Source organism: Mercenaria mercenaria, chromosome 5 (assembly GCF_021730395.1).
Source record: "Mercenaria mercenaria strain notata chromosome 5, MADL_Memer_1, whole genome shotgun sequence".
NCBI classification, from domain to species: domain Eukaryota; kingdom Metazoa; phylum Mollusca; class Bivalvia; order Venerida; family Veneridae; genus Mercenaria; species Mercenaria mercenaria.
Window position 1 is genome coordinate 15,747,328 of NC_069365.1, and position 27,333 is coordinate 15,774,660.

Here is a 27,333-nt window from a genome sequence, read left to right on the forward strand (position 1 = left end):
TATTAACATTATACCAGATTTATATAGCGCCCTTTTCATGATAAACACATTCAAAGGCGCTTTACATATAGCAAACGCAGCTACACAGGGTGCGAAATTCATCTTCTACCAGTACAGACATAGAGCGATCTGACCAGAGGGACAGAGTGAGATAAAGCCCCCAGAAGAGATAGAGAGAAATCCTTTTAGATACAGGCCTGTCCGGCTAACTTAGCCTAGCTCTTTGCAAATAGACAGTTTGGTTCTTTAACATGCCCGGTGTATAGCACCGATACATATGAAGCCCTCTTTCCTGGGAAGAACCAGTGCAGGCCTCTTGGGTAGGTGGGAGACACTCAAGAGCATCTCAGAAATTTCCATTGGCCGGACTGGGATTCGAACCCAAACGTCTGAATTGACAGTCAAGCGTGTTACCACTAGACCACCGGCCCACCTAATGTTATTAAGTTATTCACAGAAAAGAATGCTCAAAATTATTAATAAGGTTATGCCGTCTTCAAATAACACAATAAATAATCATTCAATCCAAAAACCCATAAAATATGTCAACTTTAAGTTAATGATGCATTCCAAGTCTCATTTCAGTTGGATGAAAACTGCAGGAGGAGTCAAGTACATAAGAAATGGCAACAGATGGGCAGAATGACTGTCAGACAGTTTAAACAATACAGGCCTCCCAAGTTGTCAACATCATGGACATAAAAGTATAACAGCTTTTTGTACGTTTCTAATGGTTCAAGTAAATGTAACGCAAAAATCAAAATTCTGATTTACGAAGTGAGACTTCATTTTCAACAAGAGCTCGTCGAACACGAAATGCCCCCCTTGATGCATTCAGTAATTGCACAAGGAACAGAAATTATATGCTCACTGTAAACAAAAGTTCTACCATTCAGGTTTAATCTGACCTTGACCTTTAACCTATTAACCTAACAAGAGATTACAGAGTGATCTTGGCGCCATCCACTGAGCCATTTTTGAATGTTCCAAATTTCATGACTAGCTCAAGGTCAAAATCAATGTCAAATTTCATTTCGGTACAAAAGAATGTGTATGTGGTCCAAATTTGAAAGCTGTGGCTTGAGAAATGTGAAAGCAGGTCAATAGATCAATTTCAAGGTCAAAGTTCATTTCGGTAGACAGAACTATGCATGTGCTTCAAATTTGAAGGCTGTAGCTTGAGAAATGTGAAAGTAGGTAATAGGTAAAAATCAATGTCAAATTTCAATTCAGAACACAAAAATATGCAAGCGGTCCAAATTTGAAGCCTGTAGCTTGAGAAATGTGAAAGTAGGTCACTAGGTCAATCTCAAGATCATTTTGGTACACAAAACTATGCATGGGGTTCAAATTTGAAGGCTGTAGCTTGAGAAATGTGAAAGTAGGTCACAAGGTCAAAATCAAGGTCAAATTTTATTTTGGAACAAAAAACTATGCAAGTGGTTCAAATTTGAAGCCTGTATCTTAAAAAATGTGAAAGTAGGTCACTAGGTCAATAACAAGGTCAAAGGTTTTTTCGGTACACAATCCTATGCATGTGGTCCAAATTTGAAGGCTGTAGCTACAGAAATGTGAAAGTAGGTCACTAGGTCAAGATCAAGGTCAACTCATGTCAAGGTTCATCTTGCCACTCAAAACCATACATGTGGTCCAAATTTGAATGATGTAAGTTATGGACATGAAGGTTCTAAGTTTTTCCCTATATAAGCCTATATGAACCATATTACCCCTGGGGCGGGGCCATATTTGACCCTAGAGGGATAATTTGAACAAACTTGGTAGAGAACCACTAAATGATGCTACATTACAAAATATCAAAGCCATAGCCTTTGTGGTTTGGACAAGAAGATTTTCAAAGTTTTTCCCTATATAAGTCTATGTAAACCATGTGACCCCCAGGGCGGGGCCATATTTGACCCTAGGGGAAAAATTTGAATAATCTTAGTAGAGGACCACTAGATGATGTCATATACAAAATATCAAAGCCCTAGGCCCTGTGGTTTTGGACAAGAGGTTTTTCAAAGTTTTTTCCTATATAAATCTATATAAACCATGTGACCCCCGGGGTGGGGCCATATTTGACCCCAGGGAAATAACCTTGGCAGAGGACCACTAGATTTTGCTACATACCATATATCAAAGACCTAGACCAAAATGGTTTTGGGCAAGAAGATCAGAAACCATTTTAACTGTTCCTGGCCAATGTGAACTTGACCTTTGACCTAATGACCTCAAAATCAATAGGGGTCATCTGCTGGTCATGGCCAACCTAACTATCAATTTTCCTGACACAAGGCCCAAGCGTTCTAGAGTTATTGCCTGGAAACCATTTTACTGTTCCTGGTCACTGTGACCTTGACCTTTGATATACTGGCCTCAAAATCAATAGGGGTCATCTGCTGGTCATGACCAACCTCCCTATCAACTTTCGTGACCCTAGGCCTAAGCGTTCTTGAGTTATCATCCGGAAACCGTTTTACTGTTTAGGGTCACTGTGACCTTGACCTTTAACATACTGACCTCAAAATCAATAGGGGTCATCTGCTGGTCATTACCAACCTCCCTATCAACTTTCAAGATCCTAGGCCCAAGTGTTCTTGAGTTATCATCCGGAAATCGTTTTACTATTCAGGGTCACTGTGACCTTGACCTTTGACATACAGACCTCAAAATCAATAGGGATCATCTGCTGGTGATGACCAACCCCCCTATTAACTTTCATTATCCTAGGCCCAAGCGTTCTTGAGTTATCATCCGGAAACGGATTGGTCTACATTCCGACCGACCGACCGACAGACCGACCGACCTACCGACCGACATCTGCAAAACAATATACCCCTCCTTCTTCGAAGGGGGGCACAATAATATTGCCTTAACAATTGATAACAGTTAAGTAACAACTAAACATCGAACTAATTACATGAAAGCTTCTTTTTCATATATCTCAATAACACTGCTACAAATATTCATTCTCTAACATCTCTAAACTCATTTAACAAGTCACTTAAATCTTATTTGTTACATGAATGTACCAACTTAGGTAAGTATTTGACTATAAACTCTGTTTTATGTATAATGTTTAAGTATGAAGACGATTTTAGATAATGTTTTCTGAGTGATTGATGTGTAATTTAACATTTGTACATTTTTTTTATGTTATAGAAGGCCATGTTTAAACTAAGATGTTGTAAATGTTCTATTTGCATATCTGTACACTGTACATGTTACCTTCTGAAAATAAAGAACTTATCATTATTATTATCAAAATATACATTTACCAAGCAGAGATCAAATAGATCCTGAAGCTTCTTTCAATGGGAACACTCAAAATTTTATGAAAGAAATCAAAATAGACAGATTTTATCTGTTTTACGTAAAAATGTTATTAGTTCCAAATGCACGACCCAATACAATATTATTATTCAAGTTCTGCCATTTCTGTGATAAAAGACTGTTATTAAGCTACCAGTTTTAGGCATTCCAATATCAGAGGCTTTTTAACACAAGTTGCATATAATTGTCCCTCATGAAATTGGGAGACATAAATATCATTGGAGATGGTCATCTTGGTCTTTTCTTAAACTCTAACAACATGTTGTATCACTGCAGTATCTTAAACAAAACCTAGATGTAAATGAAAAAGTGTTTAACATCTTTTAAAAAGGTAAGCTGGTTATATGTAGAAAAATCTTAACATGATTTTTCAGTTTGCTATAAACAGAACGATAAGCTTAATTTTTGAAAATATTCTAGATAAACTTTAGCCATACATGGGTGTGTTATGAACAGTACAACTATCACTTAAATTTTAGACAACATTATCAATAAATTTTATTCAAATACTTTACCTTTAAACAAAGGTACTGCCCTCCATATTGTGACTGGACCAAGACTGGCATACTGTCCAAAACCCATTTCCATAAATACCAGAGGAATGCCACAAAATGTCAGCATTATCAGGTATGGAATGAAAAATGCACCTGCAATAATGAACATAAAATCTGCATAAATACACTGATGAGGTGTGCAAGAAAATATTGGCATTATCAGGTAGTGAATGAAAAATGCATCTGCAATGATGATTATAAGCTAGAAGATGCTTTTGTAGAAAAGCTCATGTCCCCCCCCCCCAGTGCATGGTAGTAAGGCCAGCATTTTTTAATTTTCTGGTTTACGGGAGCGCCGACCCTATTTTTTGACAAAACAAAATAAAAATAAAAGTCATTTTCAGTACTTTTATTTTCATTTTACCCGCCGACCGTCCGTAATTGCTGCTGCCAAAAATAAAAGTTTAACTGTATGGTAGAGGTTTTTAATCTAGATCAGTAGACGCATGAAAAATGGCGGCCTACATGAATGTAAATTGTGTGAAATTAAACTGGGAAAATATACAAGTTTACAGACAATAATCTTTGGAATGAGTTGGCAGAGATAACAAGTGTTGTAAACAAATTGGATCGGAGTAGGAATTACGGCACATAAAGCTCAACATTAGGAGTAATCACCTACGAAAAATGGCCTTCACTATCAAAGCTGTCCAGATGTTGAAAATCTGGCGTATCACATGTACAAGATTTGTTGTCTGTATATTATAATTGGGACAACGATCGAATTCATGTGGGACTGTCAGAAAATACCACAATTGATAAAAAGGAAAGAAACCAAAGAAATGGCAAAATTGAAGAGCAAATGTGAGTATCAATTTGCTAAAGATATTTTTTTTAATTAGATTCTACTTTGAAGTTTTGAGAAGAAAAACTTATTAATACCACAATTTTCAGTAGTTATGTTCAAAACGAAGTGCAATTTCAATGTAAAATGACATGCCCCTGCAAATGCTTGACAATGGTAAATGTGATAAAAGATTCAAAGTCAAACTAGTCAAAATAATTGGACAGTCAGATAATGGTTGTTAAATATTTGTGACGGGCAATCTAATCCAGTGGAGATATTGGCCATATATAAAAGATTATCTCAATTTTTTCCTAGGATTGAGTTCTAGCCAGGTACTATAACTCAAAAGATAATTATTAAACATGAAACTCGAGCAATATATTGTCTGTTCACTTAATAAAGTATACCAACAAAATCTGTAAGAAGACCCTTTGAAAGTATATTTGGGACAAACATTCAGACACTATATGCCACATGTGCCTTTGACAATGGGGAACACATAATGACATATCCAGTAATAAATGTTTTTCGGACTCATTACTTATTAATTCCAAGTCCCATCTCAGTGAAGAGTCTTATAAATCTCCGATAATGTTGTCTGAACATCGGCCGATAAGGTTGTTTTGTACTCATTTAGCTGAACCAAAATTCAGATTGTTTTGGCTTGTCGTACAATATAGTGGCACTGACAGTCGGCAAAATAAAAAAACAATATTCAACCCACTGAAACTTAACCAAAGCAATTTAATTTAAAGCCAGACTGTGTGCATAATATTTATCAATTCGTAATTTTTCATTTCTAGTATGACAATGCCTGTCTTTTAAGACTCCATCTCCAGCCAATCAATATGCATATATCCAGGATGGAGACCTAAAGTAGTCATTGCATATCCCCATTTTAAAGCAGTTTTTATTCATGTTTAAATAATAAACATTATGCAGTGGTCTTATGATATGATAATGTCGACTGTGGTATATGTATATTTAATAATGAAAAATGTTTCCACAAGTCTATTTTTACTTCAAAATAGATACATACGAAAACACAAATAGTGCATATCCTAGGTGACTTTGAAAATGGCATTATTCATACAAGCAACATATAAAGAAAACAACAGTATACTGAGATGATGAGATATAAACCAGTTCAGAATAGGTCATTTGTGAGTGTGTATGCAATTTAAGCTTGCAAGCTTTTGTTTTCTGTGGTTTACAAAAAATAAAAAAATTGTATCCTTTTGGATGTTTTATTTTTATTTATTTGGTCGACTGCTCAAAATTGGGACTTTTATTTTTATTTTTATTTGTCCCCCCCGACCCTAATTTTTTTAAAAATCTCCCGTAAACCAGAAAATAAAAAAATGTTGGCCTAATAGGCAAGAAGTCGATAGAGGACAAAAGTGAAAGTCAAAGAGACTCTGACGGTTGACTTAGTGACTGAAATGCAATAGGGATTATCTACTTGGCATGTCTAATCATCCCATTAAGTTATAATGGATCAAATTATTCTCAAGTTGTGGACTGGAAAAGGTTTTCTATGTCCTGACCCCTCAGAAACAGTTTTCCATGTTCTGGCTCCTGTGACCTTGAGTAACCCTAAAAGCAATAGGGGCCCTCTACTCTGTAAGCCCTATAACCCTATAAAGTTGGAAGGTTCTGGGTCAAATGGTTCTCAAGTTATTAACTGGAAACGGTTTTCCATGTTCTGGCCCCTGTGACCTTGACCTTTGATTGAGTGACCCCAAAATCAATAGAGGTCATCTACCCTGTGTGTCCAATCATCCTATGAAGTTTCAACATTATAGGTCAAGAGGTTCTCAAGTTATTGATTGGAAATGGTTGTTATTCCATGTTCAGGCCCCTGTGACCTTGACCTTTGATCAAGTGACCCCAAAAACAAAAGGTGTTATCTATTCCATAAGCCCTATCACCCTATGAAGATTGAGGGTTCTAGGTCAAATGGTTGTCCAGTTATTGAACTGAAATGAAGAGTTTTCATGTTCTGGCCCCTGTGACCATGACCTTTGATCGAGTGACCCCAATATCAATATGGGTCATCTACTCAGCATGTCCAATCATCCTATTAAGTTTAAACATTCTGGGACAAGTGGTGCTCAAGTTATTAACTGGAAATGGTTTTCCATGTTCTGGCCCCTGTGACCTTGACCTTTGATTGAGTGACCCCAAAATCAATAGATGTCATCTACCCTGTGTGTCCAATCATCCTATGAAGTTTCAACATTATAGGTCAAGAGGTTCTCAAGTTATTGATTGGAAATGGTTGTTATTCCATGTTCAGGCCCCTGTGACCTTGACCTTTGATCAAGTGACCCCAAAAACAAAAGGTGTTATCTATTCCATAAGCCCTATCACCCTATGAAGATTGAGGGTTCTAGGTCAAATGGTTGTCCAGTTATTGAACTGAAATGAAGAGTTTTCATGTTCTGGCCCCTGTGACCATGACCTTTGATCGAGTGACCCCAATATCAATATGGGTCATCTACTCAGCATGTCCAATCATCCTATTAAGTTTAAACATTCTGGAACAAGTGGTGCTCAAGTTATTGGTTGAAAACAGTTTTCCATGTTCAGGCCCATGTAACCTTGACCTTTGATTGAGTGACCCAAACAAATCAATAGAGGTCATCTACTCTGTAAGTCCTAACACTTTATGAAGTTTGAAGGTTCTGGGTCAAATGGTTATCAAGTTATTGACCGGAAAGTAAGTCTGTAACAGCGCAGTACACAATGTAAAATATTCAGTTCAGTATTTTTAATTTGTATTATGAAAACTTTCTCAGAAATCATCCTACCTCCACCATTTCTATACACAAGGTATGGAAATCTCCAGATGTTTCCAAGTCCCACAACATATCCCAGACACGACAAAATAAATTCCAGTTTTCCCCGCCAGTTTCCTCTTTCCTCATTTTCTGGACCACTTTCTATACTGTCTGTACTTGTTACTGTTATAAGGTCTGATAAATATCCTCCAGTCATCTCTGAACTAGTTTCTTGTGGGACCTGTAGAAGTAAAATGAAACTATTTGGTTGTATTATTATCAAAAACGCACTTGTTTTGCCTGAAAAAGAAAAAATGGTTACCTTTACCTAAAGATCATCAAGATTAACATTCTAAGTTTCATGAACATACAGTCATAAATGTGACCTCTAGAGTGTTGACAAGCTTTTCCTTTGATTTGACCCGGTGACCTAGATTTTGACTCCACCTGACCCAGATTTGAACCTGACCTATAGATCATCAAGATTAACTTTCTGACCAAGTTTCATTAAGACATGGTCATAAATGTGACCTCTAGAGTGTTAACTAGTTTTTCCTTTGATTTGACCTGGTGACCCAGTTTTTGACCCTACATGACCCAGATTCAAACTGCACTTTGAGATCATCATGATTAACATTCTGACTAAGTTTCATGAAGATACAGTTATAAATATGGCCTCTACAGTGTTACATTGCTTTTCCTTTGATTTGACCTGGTGACCTAGATTTTGATCCCAGATAAACCAATATCAAACTCATGCAAGATTTTATTAAGGGTAACATTCCGACCAAGTTTCATTAAGATTGGGCCAAAACTGTGACCTCTAGAGTGTTAACAAGCTTTTCCTTTGATTTGACCCGGTGACCTAGTTTTTGACCCCAGATGACCCAATATCAAACTTGTCCAAGATTTTATTGAGGGTAACATTCTGACCAAGTTTCATTAAGATTAGGCTAAAATTGTGACCTCTAGAGTGTTAACAGACAAATTGTTGACGACGACGGACACGGCGATCAGGTGAGCTAAAAACCTGAGAAATGTAAGAAACAGAAAGTAATTAAAACAAGGAGCCATGTTTCCAAAACATGAAATCATGCCATTGGGTGTATGACAAAAAATGTTTTGTTTTTTCTAGTTTTAAGTTTAAAGGTGAAGATCATAATTATGAAGGTCAAGGTTGGTAAAATCAGTGGTTAACCAAAAATAAATTTTTTTTTAGGATTAAAGTTCGAAGGTAATGATTATATGACAGTCAAGGTCATCTATATTAGGTCAGTTTGTAGGTCTTACCACATGGTTTAATGAGTGTTAGTATGAACTACATTGGGTCATTTATGCCAGCTGCTATAGGACAATAAACTGTTCCAAGACTGAAGGTGAAGGTCATACAAGATTTAAGGTCATATAAATATAGGTCAGTTTGTAGACCTTACCACAGGTTATTCAAGTGGGTTGTAAGACACAGTTTCTTTAAGGTTTTAAGTTTTAAGGTGAAGTTCATTTGAGGTTTAATGTCTTCTCCATATATAGGTCAATTTGTAGGGCTTGCCACAAGGATTGCTGGGTGTGAGTATGAACTAAATTAAGTCAATTATGTGGGCTGTAGGACCAAAAATGTTGTGGTCGTTTTTAAATTTTAAGTCTGAAGGTAAAGGTCATATGAGGTTCAAGCTCATCTATATATAGGTCAGTTTGCAGGTCTTGCCACTAGGGTTGTTGAGTGTGTGTATGAACTAAATTAGGTCATTAATGTGGGTTGTAGGTGAAAGGTAAAATCTGGTTCCACGGACGGTTCAATCGCTATATGCCCAGGGCATTAAACTGTGAATTTTTCAAACAAGAACTTTGGTGCTTATAAATTATTTTCAACACATTGAGCACATTAAATCTTTAAAGTAGCTAATATTTTACATATTAGAATTTTATGGTTATTCACATGTATAAAATGTTAATCATATTCCTAAAACATATCATTAGAAATGCAATACATGCATTGAACAACATTCAATAGCATGCATCTATTGCATTAAGTCTTTGTTGAGAAACATTTTCATTCATTGAAATGAATGTAAATTTCATACCATGGATCAGCTTTCAATATATTTACATTTCATTATATTTACATAATAAATGCTCTTTGCGACTTCTCAATATGCTAGCTAACTGAGATAGAATGTACTTTCTCTTCCAATAATAACTTTACACATTTTTTTAAAATTTGTAACGGAGATACAATAATTGCTAACTTTATTAACAATGAACTAATCTAATATGGCCTCATCTGAAGATCTGGAAGAATTTGTTCCTAGAAGATAACCCACTCATGAAACTGATATTCGAATACATAGAAAATTCTTCATCTACAGCAACTCCTAAACCCGATACAAATTGACCTTGATCCCAAAGTTGATTTTCACACTGCAAAACTGCAAAACATGAACACTAGTACAATGTACTAACTACAAGAGCTGTCACAGGAGACAGTTAGCTCGACTATTTCGATGCTGGATAGTGAAATTGGGTACATCTGAGGAAGCTGGAGCTGTCACTGGAGTGTTTAATGACTCAAATGTTGATGAAGATAACTGGACAATAGCTAATAATTCAGAACAACTATTTTAAGTTTGAATCAAATCTATTTAGTAATACTGGAGATACAGCAAAAGTGCATTACAACTTGAACCAGAAATTCTATCAGTAAAAGAGGGCAAAACTCAGAACGTACTGGTGCCAACATTCTTGAACTTGTGTTGTATGATGTGAGTGATGATGTGGAACAACCATCTAAAGTTTAGTAACTACAGTGATATAAAAAGCATCAAAACTAAACTGAAACTAGACCCTTACCAAACTGACATACACTGACATATATGTCACTTATATGCAACTTATTCCTGACTTATAAGTGAAGTATATGCTACATATAAGCCACATATAAATCACATAAAATCTAGTCTAAGTCAGTTATATGTATAAGTCAATTATATGTCATCCCAAATTTTAACATATAAGCCACTTATATGCCACATATATGTTTCCTAGTATGTATCTGTCAGTTATATGGATCTCTTCAGTTTTCTTTCACAACCACATAGAAGTGAGAACTTAGAAAATTTTTGTGTGGTTTGTTATCTTGTTGGCTGAAAATTTCTAAGTCCAAATTGTGAGAAAAAATTGTCTAAATATGTGTAAATAGTTCTGTTATTATTTGACACCACACAATGGGTATCAAAATATCCAGAATTTAATGATCTATAATACTGGAGCACTTCTTTTTTTATCCAAATATATATTTTGATATTTTTAATTATTATTAAAGAGTGCATCATTATGAAACTGTAACAGCAGAGTAGATAATAAGCTTGAGAGTTTGCATTGAAAAAAAAAAATAACAAAAAAACTAGTATATGAATGGTTTTCTTACTGTATAACACTGTATAAGCTATTCATTTCTTTGTTTCAAATAATAGTACCAAAACAAATGTAGTAATTTATAAGGATTAAGTCATATAATCCAACAAATTATTAATTAAATAATACTATATATAATATGTTACATCATCATAACTGAATTAGTCTATTTCTTGGATAATTGGCAATGATTTATTATCTAGCTTTTACAGTCAGTTAATACACTGCTGTTCAATGTATACTGATGTATAAATAAACACACAGAGATAGCTGATATGACCAAGATAAGAACCAATGAAAATGCAGGCTTCTGAAGCCATTTTACACCTGTAACCCAAGAAATAATCCCAACATTTCTGTTCATTTTTCTGTGATCTTTGCAAATTCTTTGAGCAAATAAATTGACAAATTCCCACTTTAATTATAAATATATATATTAGTAACATTCTAGATATTCCCTTCAGTAGCTACATTGTGCTAAGAAAATTGCTCATGAATACCAAAAATTTGAATGTAAACAGGAAGTGCTTTGTTCATGTTGTTGGAGGCATTAATGGATTGGAGATAAATAATAATTGGGAAGCTGGAAATTCTTAAATGCTTTCAGAGGGACATCAGGTAAGAACATTAAACTTCTAATTCTAAATGAAATTTAAACCTATAATATGTCATAGCCATTAGGACTAAAAAAATAGACTGAAGCAGGAACTTTATTCATCTCAATGGCTGGAATTTTCACTGTCTTCAGGTGTATGTTAATGATAGATAATTATGCTTCTGTAGCAACAAGTTATTTAATACTTTGTGGCAATTTTCAATTAATATTTCTTGTAATTAGTACTAAACTCACAGTGTACCCCTGACTTACAAGAGAGCCTTATATAACATTTTCAAATTTTTATGTTATCATTTTACTTTTCAGGTAAAAGAGTGAGTTCCAGCAACATATTTCTTCTAAAATATGTGTGATCAGATATAGAATTTTATAGTTATTAATGGTTTTGGAGGAAAATGAACAGAAGTTTGGGAAAAAGATAAAGGTATGAAATTTATAAGTGAAGCAAACATTTATTCCTTGCTAAATTTGTTTATACTATATTTTGGGGTTAAGGACTACCAGCTTATCCCCAAACAACAAGATAGGTATGGCACCAAGGAATAATAATACAGAACATGGTATTTTAAAATGTCCTAAAATGTGTTTTCCTTTCATACCACTGTAGCGTTTCCATGTATTGCATTGAAACTTACCACAAACCTTTTTTTTTGTTGGATTTAACGTCGCGCTGTCACATGATAGGTCATATGGCGACTTTCCAGCTTTAATGGTGGAGAAAGACCCCAGGTGCCCCTCCGTGCATTATTTCATCCGGAGCGGGCACCTGGGTAGAACCACTGACCTTCGTAAGCCAGCTGGATGGCTTCCTCACATGAAGAATTCAACGCCCTATGTTGTTTCAGGCCTCACTCGGGGCGTTGAATTCTTCGGTATAATTCATTTAAATTATTAAAAGATTTTGGTCTTTTCGCAGTTAATAAAACAGTGATTGAGAATTATTTCGAATTCTTTTCCAGATTATGTATGTTGCGGAGAAAGATGTCGTTCAGGCGATCAACCAGAAATGTGCTGATGCCAGGTCAACGTTAGCAGCATCGTGCAAAAAAACAAACTTAACATTTATGACAACGCACTGAAAATTTGCTGTGTATATAGTTTTTACTTATAGCGTTAAATTTTTTAGTGAAATGACATTGTTGATATTTAATTAACTTCATTTTTTCTTTCTAAAATGCTATTTTATGTATATAAACTGTTCTATTTTTAGTTAGAAGAAACCCCTGAACATTGTAAATATTAACTTCGTTATTTTTTTTGTTATTGGTGATTTTTTTGGACTGAAATGCTCAATGTACATAAAGTTTAAACTTAAATTAATAAAGTGATAGTAACAATATGTGCTGCTTTTATATCATTATTCTGCTGTGGACACATGGTTAATTATGTACAATTTGTGTTGGCCATACCTGTAACTTAGCTTGATTATAATTGTGCATAATCATCAATTGACAGAAATTTATTGAAAACTGTACTTGCTGACAGTGAATTTTAATATATAACCTTCATATTGTACCTTGTCTTTTTAAGTTTCAGTATTTTTGGCATCCAAAGCGACTTATATGTGACTTATAAGTCACTTATATGTGACTTATAAGTCACTTATATTGGACTTATATGTCACTTATAAATGATTATATATGTCATATACAGTGCAACATATAAGTCACATATATGTGACATATTAGTCACTTATATGTGACTTATAAGTCACTTATATACTTTCCATATACCTATATGTTACATAATTATACTTCACATACATCTAATTTGCATGTAAAATAGGAATAAGTCCCATATATGTGACTTATAGGTAGATTGACTATGTGAACTATAAGTCCCATATAAAAATGGCATATAAGTGGCATATATGTTATTTTGGTAAGGGGAGGTGCTTTTGAGAAAAGCGCATGTCTCCCATAACTGCCTAATCATCTGAATAGTAAGTTTGTCTTTGTATACTGTTTGTGGCCTATTGGTATTCACATGTTGGAGTAACCGGTCTACAATGCTGTGTCAGTAGTGGTAACCGGTCTACAATGCTGCACCGGTTTGCAGTACTGTATCGGTAGTGGAGTGGAGTAAACTGGTCTACAATGCTGCACTGGTAGTTGTTGGTAATTATCTTCAAGGGCCATAATTCCAAAGTGCCTAGGCCGATTTGGCCAGTTATCGAACCTGGCCAAGGTCTTATGGTCAAACACATTTTGTTCAAGTTTGGTGAAGATCAGATGAGAAATGTTTGACTTAGAGTGCAGACAAGCTTTGTGACAGACAGACACACAGACAGGAGTAAATCAATATGTCTTCCACACCACTGTGTGGTGGGAGACATAAGTAACAAGAGGGCCAAAATGGCCCTATATCGCTCACCTGTTATCATTGCACTTAAGGACAAGAAGGTCAAATAATGACCTAGCTTTTGAAGGCATGTGACCCAGTTTTGTACTTGACCTAGATATCATCAAGGTGAACATTCTCACCAATTTTCATGAAGATCTCATGAAAAATATGGCCTTCAGAGAGGTCACAATGTTTTTCTATTTTTAGACCTACTGACCTACTTTTTGACCGCACGTGACCCAGTTTCGACTTGACCTAGATATCATCAAGATGAACATTCTCACCAATTTTCATGAAGATCCATTGAAAAATATGGCCTCTAGAGAGGTCAAAAGGTTTTTCTATGTTTAGACCTAGTGACCTAGTTTTTGACCGCAGTTGACCCGGTTTCAAGCTTGACCTAGATATCATCAAGATGAACATTCAGACCAACTTTCAGATAGATCCCATGAAAAATATGGCCTCTAGAGTGGTCACAAGGTTTTTCTATTATTTGACCTACTGACCTAATTTTTGATCGCATGTGACCCAGTTTCGAATTTGGCCTAGATACCATCAAGATAAACATTCTGACCAATTTTCATGCAGATCCCATGAAAAATATGGCCTCTACAGAGGTCACAAGGTTTTTCTATTATTTGACCTACTGACCTAGTTTTTGACCGCACATGACCTAGTTTCAAATCTGACCTAGATATCATCAAAATGAACATTCTGACCAATTTTCATGCAGATCCCATGAAAAATATGACCTCTAGAGAGGTGACAAGGTTTTTGTATTATTTGACCTACTGACCTAGTTTTAGACCGCACGTAAACCAGTTTCAAACTTGACTTAGATATCATCAAGGTGAACATTCTGACTAATTTTAATGAAGATACATTGAAAAATATGGCCTCTAGGGAGGTCACAAGGTTTTTCTATTTTTAGACCTACTGACCTAGTTTTAAACCGCAGTTGACCCAGTTTCGAACTTGACCTAGGTATCATCAAGATGAACATTCTGACTAATTTTCATGCAGATCCCATGAAAAATACGGCCTCTACAGAAGTCACAAGGTTTTTCTATTATTTGACCTACTGACCTAGTTTTGGACTGGACGTGACCCAGTTTTGAACTTGACCTAGATATCATCCAGATGAACATTCTGATCAATTTTCATGAAGATCTTGTGAAAATATGGCCTCTAGACAGGTCACAAGGTTCTTCTATTATTTGACCTACTGACCTAGTTTTTGATCGCAGTTGACCCAGTTTCAAATTTAACCTAGATATCATCAAGATGAACATTCTGACCAATTTTCATGCAGATCCCATGAAAAATACGGCCTCTACAGAGGTCACAAGGTTTTTCTATTATTTGACCTACTGACCTAGTTTTGGACCGGATGTGACCCAGTTTCGAACTAGACCTAGATATCATCAAGATGAACATTCTGACCAATTTTCATGAAGATCTTATGAAAAATATGGCCTCTAGAGAGGTCACAAGGTTTTTCTATTTTTAGACCTACTGACCTAGTTTTTGACCGCACGTGACCCAGTTTCGAACTTGACCTAGATATCATCAAGGTGAACATTCTGACTAATTTTCATAAAGATCCCATGAAAACTGTGTCCTCTAGAGTGGTCACAAGCAAAAGTTTACGCACGGACGGACGACGCGTGATCACAAAAGCTCACCTTGTCACTTTGTGACAGGTGAGCTAAAAAGGGGATATAACATACTTGTGCCAGACTGGCTGACCTTTAGCCGTATGATGAGGATGATGATCTGGGATTAACTAATTTAAGTTTTAATCAAATTCATTAAGTAATAATAAAGATATTGTGAAAGTGCACCACAATTAACCTGAAAGTCTGAATCAAATCCATTTGGTAATAACAGAGATAAAGTGGAAGTGCATCAAAACTTTAACCTGAAATTTTAACCCTTTCCCACATCGTTTATCACCGTATCTATCGATTACCAAACAGAAACGTATTGACCTGTGTCTATCGATTACCCGATAGAAACGTATAATACCGATTAACGGCCATTTGAACAGAATCGTATTATCCCGTCTCTCATAATCAATCGCTTTATTTTTTCGTTCTTTTCCTAAAGAAACAAATTCCGGATGTTTACTAACTCAAAATATGGGATTTCGTCATCATTATTTACGTACAAGATCATGTGGTTACTATTTAATTTATCAAGTACTTTGCAAAGAAAGACACCGGGGTTTTTTCCTACATGTGCACGACGCTACATCATGGAAAATTACTGAGAAAACTACTTGCAACTGGCCGGTTCGCGGGACTTTCCACGTTCTAAAAATAACAACCATTTAACATCCAAGTATTTTTAAATGTGTTAGGTCATGAAGGTCACGCCTGATATATGCATATTTCCCTTAAACAACAATTTGTGTATACGATGGCTTGGAACTTATGGCCTTACATAACTGGAAGTAATAATCAAAACAGAAGGACCGCGGCTTCCAAATATTTTATGACACCCCAAGAGTTAATTGCAGCGGAAGTCACCCGTGATGTACCGACGTTTGATCATCAAAATATTACGTAATATTATCTAAAAATATTTTAATTTTTAGCACAAGAATACTGTAGTTGATTACGAGCAGCATTCCCATTCACGCAAAAATCCGCGTAATTCACGCATAAAAAGTCACTTGCGCGCAAGTTTTAAAATTCCACGGGTACAATGCACGCGTAAATAATCTGACAGAAAATACATTGTTCATCCATAAAGAGCCGAAATTCAAGTAACCAGACATTATTTTTGATCCGCACACGCAAATTACCGCATTACACACTGTTGACAATTTACTATGTGTCAAGACGTGTTGAATTTACATGCCGATAGCATAATTTAAGCTCCGCCTACTCCAGGTACTTGTGAGATTTTTGCGAGAACTGTGACAGCGAATCAAATTATTCGTAAAACTAGACGCATTAGTATTCAGCCAATCAACGACGCTTTTACATCTTTGACACTTTCCGATAATTGTCAACATGTGCAATGTTTTTGGACATTTTTTTCAACAAGTTGTTGAATAATTAAGTGGTCAGCTGGCCTCTACTACACAGTTATTTGGTCTCCATTGTAAAAGAAAGACTCGAAAGCTGCTTGTTTATTAATATTTACAAAATGACCGGCAGACTGACTTTCATCGGGCAATTTTCTACAAATTACTTTTCATTTTTATTCGAGTCCGATACTGTTCCTGCTAAATAAGTATTACCCACCGAGTTTTTTATAATTTGTTGTTGCTATATGTTGCAGCAAGATACAGCAGCAAGAAAAAAATGTTATAAAAACTCGGCGGGTGATACCTACCAGCGTCTGCTTGAATTTTTGAAAACAGCTTTTTTTTCAGAATTATGGAATAAAGAAAAACTCATTGCATGTAAAATGATGTATCTAAGAAAAAGAATGGTCACATCAATAGTTTTTATCCATAAACAAGAAAATTATAGCCATCTTTTCAAATTGCTTCACAAGCTTGCTGGGTGTGTGGTGGTGGGGGTGGGGAGGGGGTATATTGAGAGTTAGAAATGATAAATTTCTATTTTTCAACTAGAAGTCTCTCCACTTTTCTATAAGGAGAAGTGACTTCTACGCTGTATCCCTGTGGTGCATGTGTAAAACAAACCAAGTCATTATAACACAGGCTGAATAAAAGCACTTCCCATATACTTTTTTTTCAGTTGGAACATTTTCTTCAATTTGTATGGTTTGTACCCAACTTTTTTTATCATGTACCCACATTTTCTGAAGTATGTGGGTACATGTACCCACTTTTCAAAAAGTCAGTGGGAATGCTGTACGAGTCTCGATCTCAGCGATCTTTTTGCACTTTCAGAAATTTTACGATCCGTTATTTATGTAGTGTTAATCAGTTTGATGGTTGTTTTATATATAAATACTTACCGATTCCGATTCGGAAGCGGAGTCTATTAACTATAAATCAAACTTTCAAACATCAAAATGAAATTGTATATGAATTTCAATGTGAAAGTAATCCAAAACAGAATTTTATGCCTAAAAATATATTTCCCTTACTTTAACACTTTATATCTTCGAAACTCAAAGAGAAACTACAATAAATAAGAGAATTTAAATTGCTATAAACTTTATATTGACAAAAAATAAAGTCAAACTTACAGAAAATATTAAAATAATGACATTTTAAACATAAGTGTGTGTAATCACAAAATAATGCCAACACCTCTGTTCAGGTAAGACAGTCACGCTTATCAGCCATATACCGATTATTGATTATTGATTATCACTTATCAGTGTTATGTAAAAGAGGTTACTTTGGCTTCTGTTCTGTGTGGTAAAGGGTTAAGCAAAAAGAGGGATCAATAAAAAAATATTGGTGCAATAGTTATTGTCCTTGTGTCATATGATGTGGATGATGATGTGGTACAACTGTTTAAAGTTTGAATCAAATCTGTTTGGTAATAACATAGAGTGGAAGTGCATAAAAACTTTAACCTGAAATTTTAAGTAAAAAAGGGGACAACTCATAAAATACAGGTGTCACAGTTATGGCCCTTGTGTCAAATGATGTAGGTGATGATGATGATGATGATGATGAACAATTATTTTAAGTTTGAGTCAAATCCCTTCTGAAACAAGAGCTCGCCGAACACGAAATGCCCCCCTTGATGCATTCAGTAATTGCACAAGGAACAGAAATTATAAGCTCACTGTAAACAAAAGTTCTACTGTTCTGGTCCAATCTGACCTTGACCTTTAACCTATTAACCTACCAAGAGGTCACAGAGTGACCTTGGTTTCTGACCACTGAGCCATATTTTAATGTTCCAAATTTTAAGACTAGCTCAAGATCAAAATCAAGGTTAAATTTCATTTCGGTATAAAACACTGTGCATGTGGTCCAAATTTGAAAACTGTGGCTTGAGAAGTGTGAAAGTAGGTCACTAGATCATTTTCAAGGTCAAAGTTCATTTCGATAGACAGAACTATGCATGTGCTTCAAATTTGGAGGCTGTAGCTTGAGAAATGTGAAAGTAGATACTAGGTAAAAATAAATGTCAAACTTCAGTTCAGAACACAAAAATATGCAGGCAGTCCAAATTTGAAGCCTGTAGCTTCAGAAATGTCAAAGTAGGCCAATAGGTCAATCTCAAGATCAAAGTTCATTTCGGAACAACAAAGCTATGCATGTAGTCCGAATTTGAAGGCTGTAGCTTGAGATATGTGAAAGTAGGTCACTAGGTCAAAATCAAGGTCAAATTTTATTTCAAAACACAAAACTATGCATGTGGTCCAAATTTGAAGCCTGTACCTTCAAAAATGTGAAAGTAGGTCACTAGGTCAATAACAAGGTCAAAGTTTGTTTCGGTACACAAAGCTATGCATGTGGTCCAAATTTGAAGGCTGTAGCTTGAGAAATGTGAAAGTAGGTCACTCGGTCAAAATGAAGGTCAAATTATATTTCTGAACACAAAACTATGCATGTGGTCCAAATTTGAAGGCTGTAGCTACAGAAATGTGAAAGTAGGTCACTAGGTCAAGATCAAGGTCAACTCACATCAAGGTTCATCTTGCCACTTAAAACAACACATGTGATCCAAATTTGAATGATGTAGGTTGTAGACATGAAGATTCTAAGTTTTTCCCTATATAAGTCTATATGAACCATGTGACCCCGAGGTGGGGCCATATTTGACCCTAGAGGGATAATTTGAACAAACTTGGTAGAGAACCACTAGATAATGCTACATTACAAATATCAAAGCCCTAGTCTTTGTGGTTTGGACAAGAAGATTTTCAAAGTTTTTCCCTATATAAGCCTATGTAAACCGTGTGACCCCCAGGGTGGGGCCATATTTAACCCTAGGGGAATTATTTGGACAAACTTAGTTTGTCTGTTTGTTTGTTTTGGGTTTAACACCATTTTTCAACAGTATTTCAGTCATGTAACGGCGGGCAGTTAACCTAACCGGTGTTCCTGGATTCTGTACCAGTACAAACCTGTTCTCCGCAAGTAACTGCCAACTTCCCCACATGAGTCAGAGGTGGAGGACTGATTTCAGACACAATGGCGTTTATCAAATAGTCATGGAGAACATACGCCCCGCCCGAGGATCGAACTCGCGACCCTGCGATCCGTAGACCAACGCTCTTACCTACTGAGCTAAGCGGGCGGGCTGACAAACTTAGTAGAGGACCACTAGATGATGTCATATACAAAATATCAAAGCCCTAGGACCTGTGGTTTTGGACAAGAGGTTTTTCAAAGTTTTTTCCTATATAAGTCTATATACACAATGTGACCCCCAGGGTAGGGCCATATTTGACTCCAGGGAAATAATCTGAACAATCTTGGTAGAGGACCACTAGATTTTGCTACATACCAAATATCAAAGCCCTAGGCCCTGTTGTTTTGGACAAGAAGATCAGAAACTGTTTAACTGTTCCTGGCAAATGAGACCTTGAACTTTGACCTAATGATCTTAAAATCAATAGGGGTCATCTACTGGTCATGACCAACCTCACTATCAATTTTCTTGACAATAGGCCTAAGCGTTCTTGAGTTATTGCCTGGAAACCATTATATTGTTCCTAGTCACTGTGACCTTGAACTTTGACACACTGACCTCAAAATTAATAGGAGTCATCTGCTGGTCATGACCAACCTCCCTATCAATATTCATGATCCTAGGCCCAAGCGTTCTTGAGTTATCATCCGGAAACCGTTTTACTGTTCAGGGTCACTGTGACCTTGACCTTTGACATACTGACCTCAAAATCAATAGGGGTCATCTGCTGGTGATGACCAAGCTCCATATCAACTTTCATGATCCTAGGCCCAAGCGTTCTTGAGTTATCATCCGGAAACAGTTTTACTAATCAGGGTCACTGTGACCTTGACATTTGACATACAGATCTCAAAATCAATAGGGGTCATCTGCTGGTGATGACCAACCTCCCTATCAACTTTCATGATTCTAGGCCCAAGCGTTCTCGAGTTATCATCCGGAAACGGATTGGTCTACATACAGACTGACCGACATCTGCAAAACAATATACCCCTCCTTCTTCGAAGGGGGCATAATAACAGAGATATAGTGAAAATGCATCAAAATTAACATAAAATTCTAAGTAACAAGAGGGCCAAGATGGCCCTAGGTGGCTCACCTGCGAAACACACCATAACAGTTGAAACATGTTTGACCTAGTGATTTCATGGAAACGAATATTCTGATCAATTTTCATTAAGATTTGGACTGAAAATGTGGTCTCTTAGGGGTAAACAAGTATTTTCTTCAATTTGCCCTAGTGACCTAGTTTTTAAGCCAAATGACCTACATTCAAACTTGACCTAGATTTGATCAAGGCAATCATTCTGACCAAATTTCATGAACCTCAATTGAAAAACACAGCCTCTATCACATACAAAACGTTTTTCTTTGATTTGTCCTAGCGATCTAGTTTTTGACCCCAGATGACCCATATTCAAACCTGACCTTAATTTCATCAAGGCTATCATTCTGACCAAACATGAACATCAACTGAAAAATACAGTCTCTATTGCATACACAAGGTTTTTCTTTGATTTAACCTAGTGACCTAGTTTTTGATCACAGATGATCCATATTTTATCTTGACCTAGATTTCATCAAGGCAATCATTCTGACTAAATTTTATGAATATCCAGTGTAAAATGCAGCCCCTATTGCATACACAAGGTTTTTATTTGATTTGACCTAGTGACCTAGTTTTTGACCCCAGATGACCCATTTTCGAACTTGGCCTAGATTTCATTAAGGTTACCATTCTGACCTAAATTCATGAAGATCAACTGAAAAATACAGCCTCTAGCGCATACACAAGGTTTTTCTTTGATTTGACCTAGTGACCTAGATTTTGAACCAGATGACCCATTTTCAAACTTGGCCTAGATTTCATCAAGGTGATCATTCTAACAAAATTTCATGAAGATCAGTTGAAAAATACAGCCTCTATCGCATACACAAGCTAAATGTTGACAGACGACAGACAGACAGACTACAGAAAATGGACATGGCTCAGGTGAGCTAAAAAGGGGGCATAATTAATGAAAAATATGTGCCAGAGTTATAGACCTTGTGTCATATGATGTGGGTGATGATGTGGAACAACTATTATAAGTTTGAATCAAATCTATTCAGTAATAACTGAGATAAAGTGAAAGTGCGCCAAAACTTAAACCTAAAATTCTAAGTAACAAGAGGGCCAAGATGGCCCTAGGTCGCTCACCTGAGAAACACACCATTACAGTGTAAACATGTTTGACCTAGTGATTTCATGGAAACAAGCAAATTCGATGAATTGGTATCCCCCGCCGAAAGGGTTTGTGGTGAGGAATGGCAAAAAAATATATCCGTCAAAAAGTTAAAGATGTTAATAAGAAGCAAATAATTTCATTAGTCAAAATCAATTTAACAGAAAACAAATGTTTAATTAAAGAGTACACAATAAATGTATGATACTTTGATCCTGACTAAAGAATTTATTTTGAATGGGATATGCTTTTTGTAATAAGCTTAGCTTTTAAAATTAAATGCAGTTAATTGAAATGTGAGCTTGAAGTTTAACTGGAACGAAATATTGTCTTTGCGTGGTTTGGCACCAGGTGTTGCTGATTAACATGTACATTTAATAGAACAGATGTCCTTAAGAGAACACAGGTAAGATATCTTGAACATGGCTGAGGGCAAGGTTTGTGCAGTCACAACTTAACATGTTGAAGGTTTGAACATTTAAAAAAAAAAGAAAAAAAGAAGGAATGGAAATATAATTATATATGTATATATTTATTTTTTTAGCGGGTGGGGTGCGGGGGAACGGGAGAGGAAACAAAATTTCACACGTTGATTATAAATATTGACGGAAAATTAAAAATTAAAAATAAAAAAAAGGTAAAAGGGTGAAGTTGTGGGGGGGGGGAATGCATGATTAGTGGTGGGCATGACTGTATGGAGGAGTGAGGTGGGGGAACTTGCATGTTGATAAATAATCAAGGAAGGTTTGAAAAAAAATCTAAAATAAGAAATGAAAAAAAAAAAAAATTATTATTTGTTTTTTTTGGGGGAAGGGGGGTTGGGAGGGGAAGGAGGTGTGACCAAGGCAAGTGGGTGACCAGGTGTAGGTGCGCAACTTCACATGTTTCTAATAAATGTTCACAGAAAAGAATGAAAGAAATTTAATGAAATTCTGCCGAATGGTAAGTTTGTTATGTACAAATATGTGGATTTTTTTTTTGGGGGGGGGGGGGGGGGGGCAGAGGATGCATGATCAGTGGTGGGCATGACTGTATGGAGGAGTGAGGTTGGGAAATGGTACAACTTGCATGTTGATAAATAATCATGGAAGGTTTGAAAAAAATCTAAAATAAATGAAAAAAATATTTTTTTTTTTTGGGGGGGGGGGGGGGGGGGGGGGGGGGTTGGGATGGGGAGGGAGTGTGACCAAGGCAAGTAGGTGACGAGGTGTGGGTGCGTAACTTCACATGTTTATAATAAATGTTCACAGAAAAGAATGAAAGAGATTTAATGAAATTCTGCCAAATGGTAAGTTTGTTATGTACAAATATGTGGATTTTTAGACAATTAAAGGGCAATAACTCTGAAGTTACAAAAGAAATCCGTACAAAATTGTGTGTGCACAACCACATTATAGTGCTCTAAATTCTGTTAAAGTTTCATAGTTCAAGGTCAAATATATCAAAAGTTATGATGCAGAAATTGCCATATCTATAGTACCCTATATTATAGTTAACACTAGAAACTTCTAAGGGTCATAACTCTGGTGTTACTTGGGCAATCTGTCTGAAACTTGATGGGCCCCATAACCTCATAGTGGTGAACATGTTTATGAAGTTTGTCTGAAAAAAATGTAAAATAATGAATTTTTTTTTTTTTTTTTTTTTTTTTTTTTTTGGGGGGGGGGGGGGGGGGGGGGGGGGGGGGGAGGGGTGTGATCAAGGTAAGGGGGTGACCAGGTGTGAGTACACAACTCCAGATGTTTACAATAAATGTTCTTGGAAAAGAATGAAAGAAATTTAATGTTTGTTATGTACAAATATGTGGATTTTTATACAATTAAAGGGCAATAACTCTAAATTTACAAATAAATCCAAACAAAATTGTGTGTACACAACCACATTATGGTGATCTAAATTTTGTTTAAGTTTCATAGTTCTAGGTGAAATATATCAAAAGTTATGATGCAGAAATTGCCATATTTATAGTACCCTATATAGTTAACACTAGAAACTTCTAAGGGCCATAACTCTGGTGTTACTTGGGCAATCTGACTGAAACTTGACGGGCGGCAAGAACTCATAGTGGTAAACATGTATATGAAGTTTTAAATAAATATTCCAAACCATTTCCTGGATATGGCTCCGGACGGACGGACAGACAACGCCAAAACTATATCCCTCCGACTTTCGTCGGGGGATAACAAATATTCTGGCCAATTTTCAATAAGATTGGACCAAAAATGTGGTCTCTTGAGTTTAAGTAAGTATTTTCTAAGATATGACCTAGTGACCTAATTTTTGTCCCCAGATGACCCATCCTAGTTTTTACCCCAGATGGCCCATATTCAATCCTGACCTAGATTTTATCAAGGCAATCATTCCGAACAAATTTCATGAAGATCAATAGAAAAATACAGCCTCTATCTCATACACAAGGTTTTTCTTTGATTTGACCTAATAACCTAGTTTTTGACCCCAGATGACCCATATTCAAATTTGGCCTATAATTCATCAAGGTAATCTTTCTGACAAAATTTCATAAAGATCAATTGAAAAATACAGCCTCTATCGCATACACAAGGTTTTCCTTTGATTTGATCTAGTGACCTACTTTTTAACCCCTGATGACCCATATTGAAACTCGACCTAAATTTCATCAAGGCAATCACTCTGACCATATTTCATGAAAATCAATTGTAAAATACAGTCTCTATCGCATACACAAGATTTTTCTATAATTTGACCTAGTGACCTAGTTCTGACCTCAGATGACCCATATTCAAACTGGACCTAGATTTCATCAAGGCAATCATTCAAACTAAATTTCATGAAGATCAATTGAAAAGTACAGCCTCTATCGCATAAACAAGGTTTTTCTTTGATTTGACCAGGTCATAGTGACCTAGTTTTTGACCCCAGATAACCCATTTTCGAACTTGGCCTAGATTTTATCAAGGCAATCACTCTGACAAAATTTCATGAAGATCAGTTGAAAAATACATCTTCTATCGCATACACAAGGTTTTTCTTAGATTTGACCTACTGACCTAGTTTTTGACCCCCGATGACCCGTTTTCGAACTTGGCCTAGATTTTATCAAGGTAATCATTCTGACAAAATTCCATGAAGATCAGTTGAAAAATACAGCCTCTATTGCATACACAAGCTAAATGTTGACAGACAGATGACAGACGCCGGACATAGAGCAATCAGAAAAACTCACCTGAGCATTGCTCTGGTGAGCTAAAAAGGGGGCATAACTGATGAAAATTGGTGCCAGATTTATGGACCTTGTGTCATATGGCACAGGTGATTATGTGGAACAACTATTATAAGTTTGAATCAAATCCATTAAGTAATAACTGAGATAAAGTGAAAGTGCACCAAAACTTTAACCTGCAATTCTAAGTAAAAAGGGGGATAATTCATGAAATATTGGTGCCAGAGTTATGACCTTTGTGCCATATGATGTGGGTGCTGATGATGAACAAATATTTCAAGTTTGAAGCAAATCCATCAAGTAATAACAATTATAAAGAGAAAGTACATAACTAGAAATGTGTCCATGGGACACAGATGCCCCCACTACATGACAATAAAATGACAATTTTTTCCCAGGTCAGGGGCCATAACTCCTACGATACTGAATAAATCCGGACGCGAAACCCCAGGTGCACAACTGCACATGCTGACCAACATTCCTGTAAACTTTGGTGACTCTAGGTCAAATACTTTCGGAGCTACGCACGACACAACATTAAAATGACCATTTTTTAACTAAGTCAGGGGCTATAACTCCTACAAGACTGAATGAATCCATACGGGAAACCCCAGGTGCACAACTGCACATGCTGACCAACATTCCTGTAAACTTTGGTGACTCTAGGTCAAATACTTTTGGAGCTATGCGCGACACAACATTAAAATGACCAATTTTGTACTAAGTCAGGGGCCATAACTCCTACATGACTGGATGAAATCCGGACGCGAAACCGCAGGTGCACAACTACACATGCTGACCAACATTCCTGTAAAGTTTTCTGACTCTATGTCATATACTTTTGGAGCTAGGCGCGACACAACACTAAAATGACAAATTTTTAGAAAGTCAGGGGCCATAACTTCTACATGACTGAATGAATCCGGACGCGAAACTGCAGGTGCACAACTACACATGCTGACCAACATTCCTGTAAAGTTTCGTGACTCTAAGTCAAATACTTTTGGAGCTAGGCGCAACACAACATTCTAGGAAGGACGGACGGACAGACGGACGGACAAGGGCAAATCTATATGCCCCCCACCCCCCAAAGTGGGGGCATAAAAACTTTAACCACAAGGTGGATGCAGAAGGATGCGGATGCGGATGCCGACGCCGGGTCAAGTAGGATAGCTCTCCATACTTTGTAGGTTTCATATGAATCCTTCAAGGGGATTAGGAGATACAGAGCGGACACAAAATGGAAGGCTCAAACCTTTGACCCCGAGTTGTGATCTTGACCTTGAGCCAACATGGCTGAATCATGAGTTCTGCACATCATCTGGATGAGGTGATCATTTGACCAAAGTTTCATGAAAATCCTTCAAGGCCTTTAGGAGATACAGAAATACAAAATAGAAGGCTCAAACCTTTGATCCTGAGTTGTGACCTTGACCTTGAGCCAACATGGCTGACTCATATGTTCTGCACATAGTCTTGATGAGGTGATCATCTGACCCATGAAAATCCTTCAAGGGGTTTAGGAGATACAGAGCGGACACAAAATGGAAGGCTCAAACCTTTAACCGTAAGTTGTGACCTTGACCTGGCATGGCTGACTCATGAGTTCTGCACATCCTATTGATGAGGTGATCATTTGACCCAAGTTTTATGAAATTCCTTCAAGGGGTTTAGGAGATACAGAGCAGACACGGAATGGAAGGCTAAAACCTTTGACCTTGAGTTGTGATCTTGACCTTGAGCCAACATGACTTACTCATGAATTCTGTACATCATCTTGATGAGGTGATCATTTAACCCAAGTTTCATGAAAATCCTTCAAGGGGTTTAGGAGATATGGTGCGGACATGAAAGTGTTACGGACGGATGGAAGGAAGGATGGATGGAAGGACCGACGGATGGAGACCATTCCTATAACACCCCACCACTCATGCGGGGGATTAACAAAAAGGGCTTGATACTGCAGTATCATTTAATTTTGTAGGCTTGAAATCTC

The 27,333-nt window shown here is 36.5% G+C and overlaps 1 protein-coding gene and 1 long non-coding RNA gene across 2 annotated transcripts in view; one reads left to right on the forward strand and one right to left on the reverse strand.

Moving 5' to 3' along the window:
* The window catches only part of LOC123556538 (uncharacterized), a 155,083-nt gene that overhangs the window by 36,265 nt on the left and 91,485 nt on the right, over positions 1 to 27,333 (reverse strand). The window contains exons 13-14 of the mRNA XM_053544445.1: positions 7,488 to 7,698; positions 3,849 to 3,980 (exon numbers count right to left, since the gene is read on the reverse strand). Coding sequence (XP_053400420.1) covers positions 3,849 to 3,980; positions 7,488 to 7,698 — 343 coding nt within the window. The remainder of the gene's footprint in view (positions 1 to 3,848; positions 3,981 to 7,487; positions 7,699 to 27,333) is intronic.
* On the forward strand, positions 10,884 to 12,817 carry LOC123556358 (uncharacterized). The gene is made up of 3 exons (XR_006687433.2): positions 10,884 to 11,486; positions 11,791 to 11,908; positions 12,444 to 12,817. It is a non-coding gene; the product is annotated as an uncharacterized LOC123556358 (long non-coding RNA).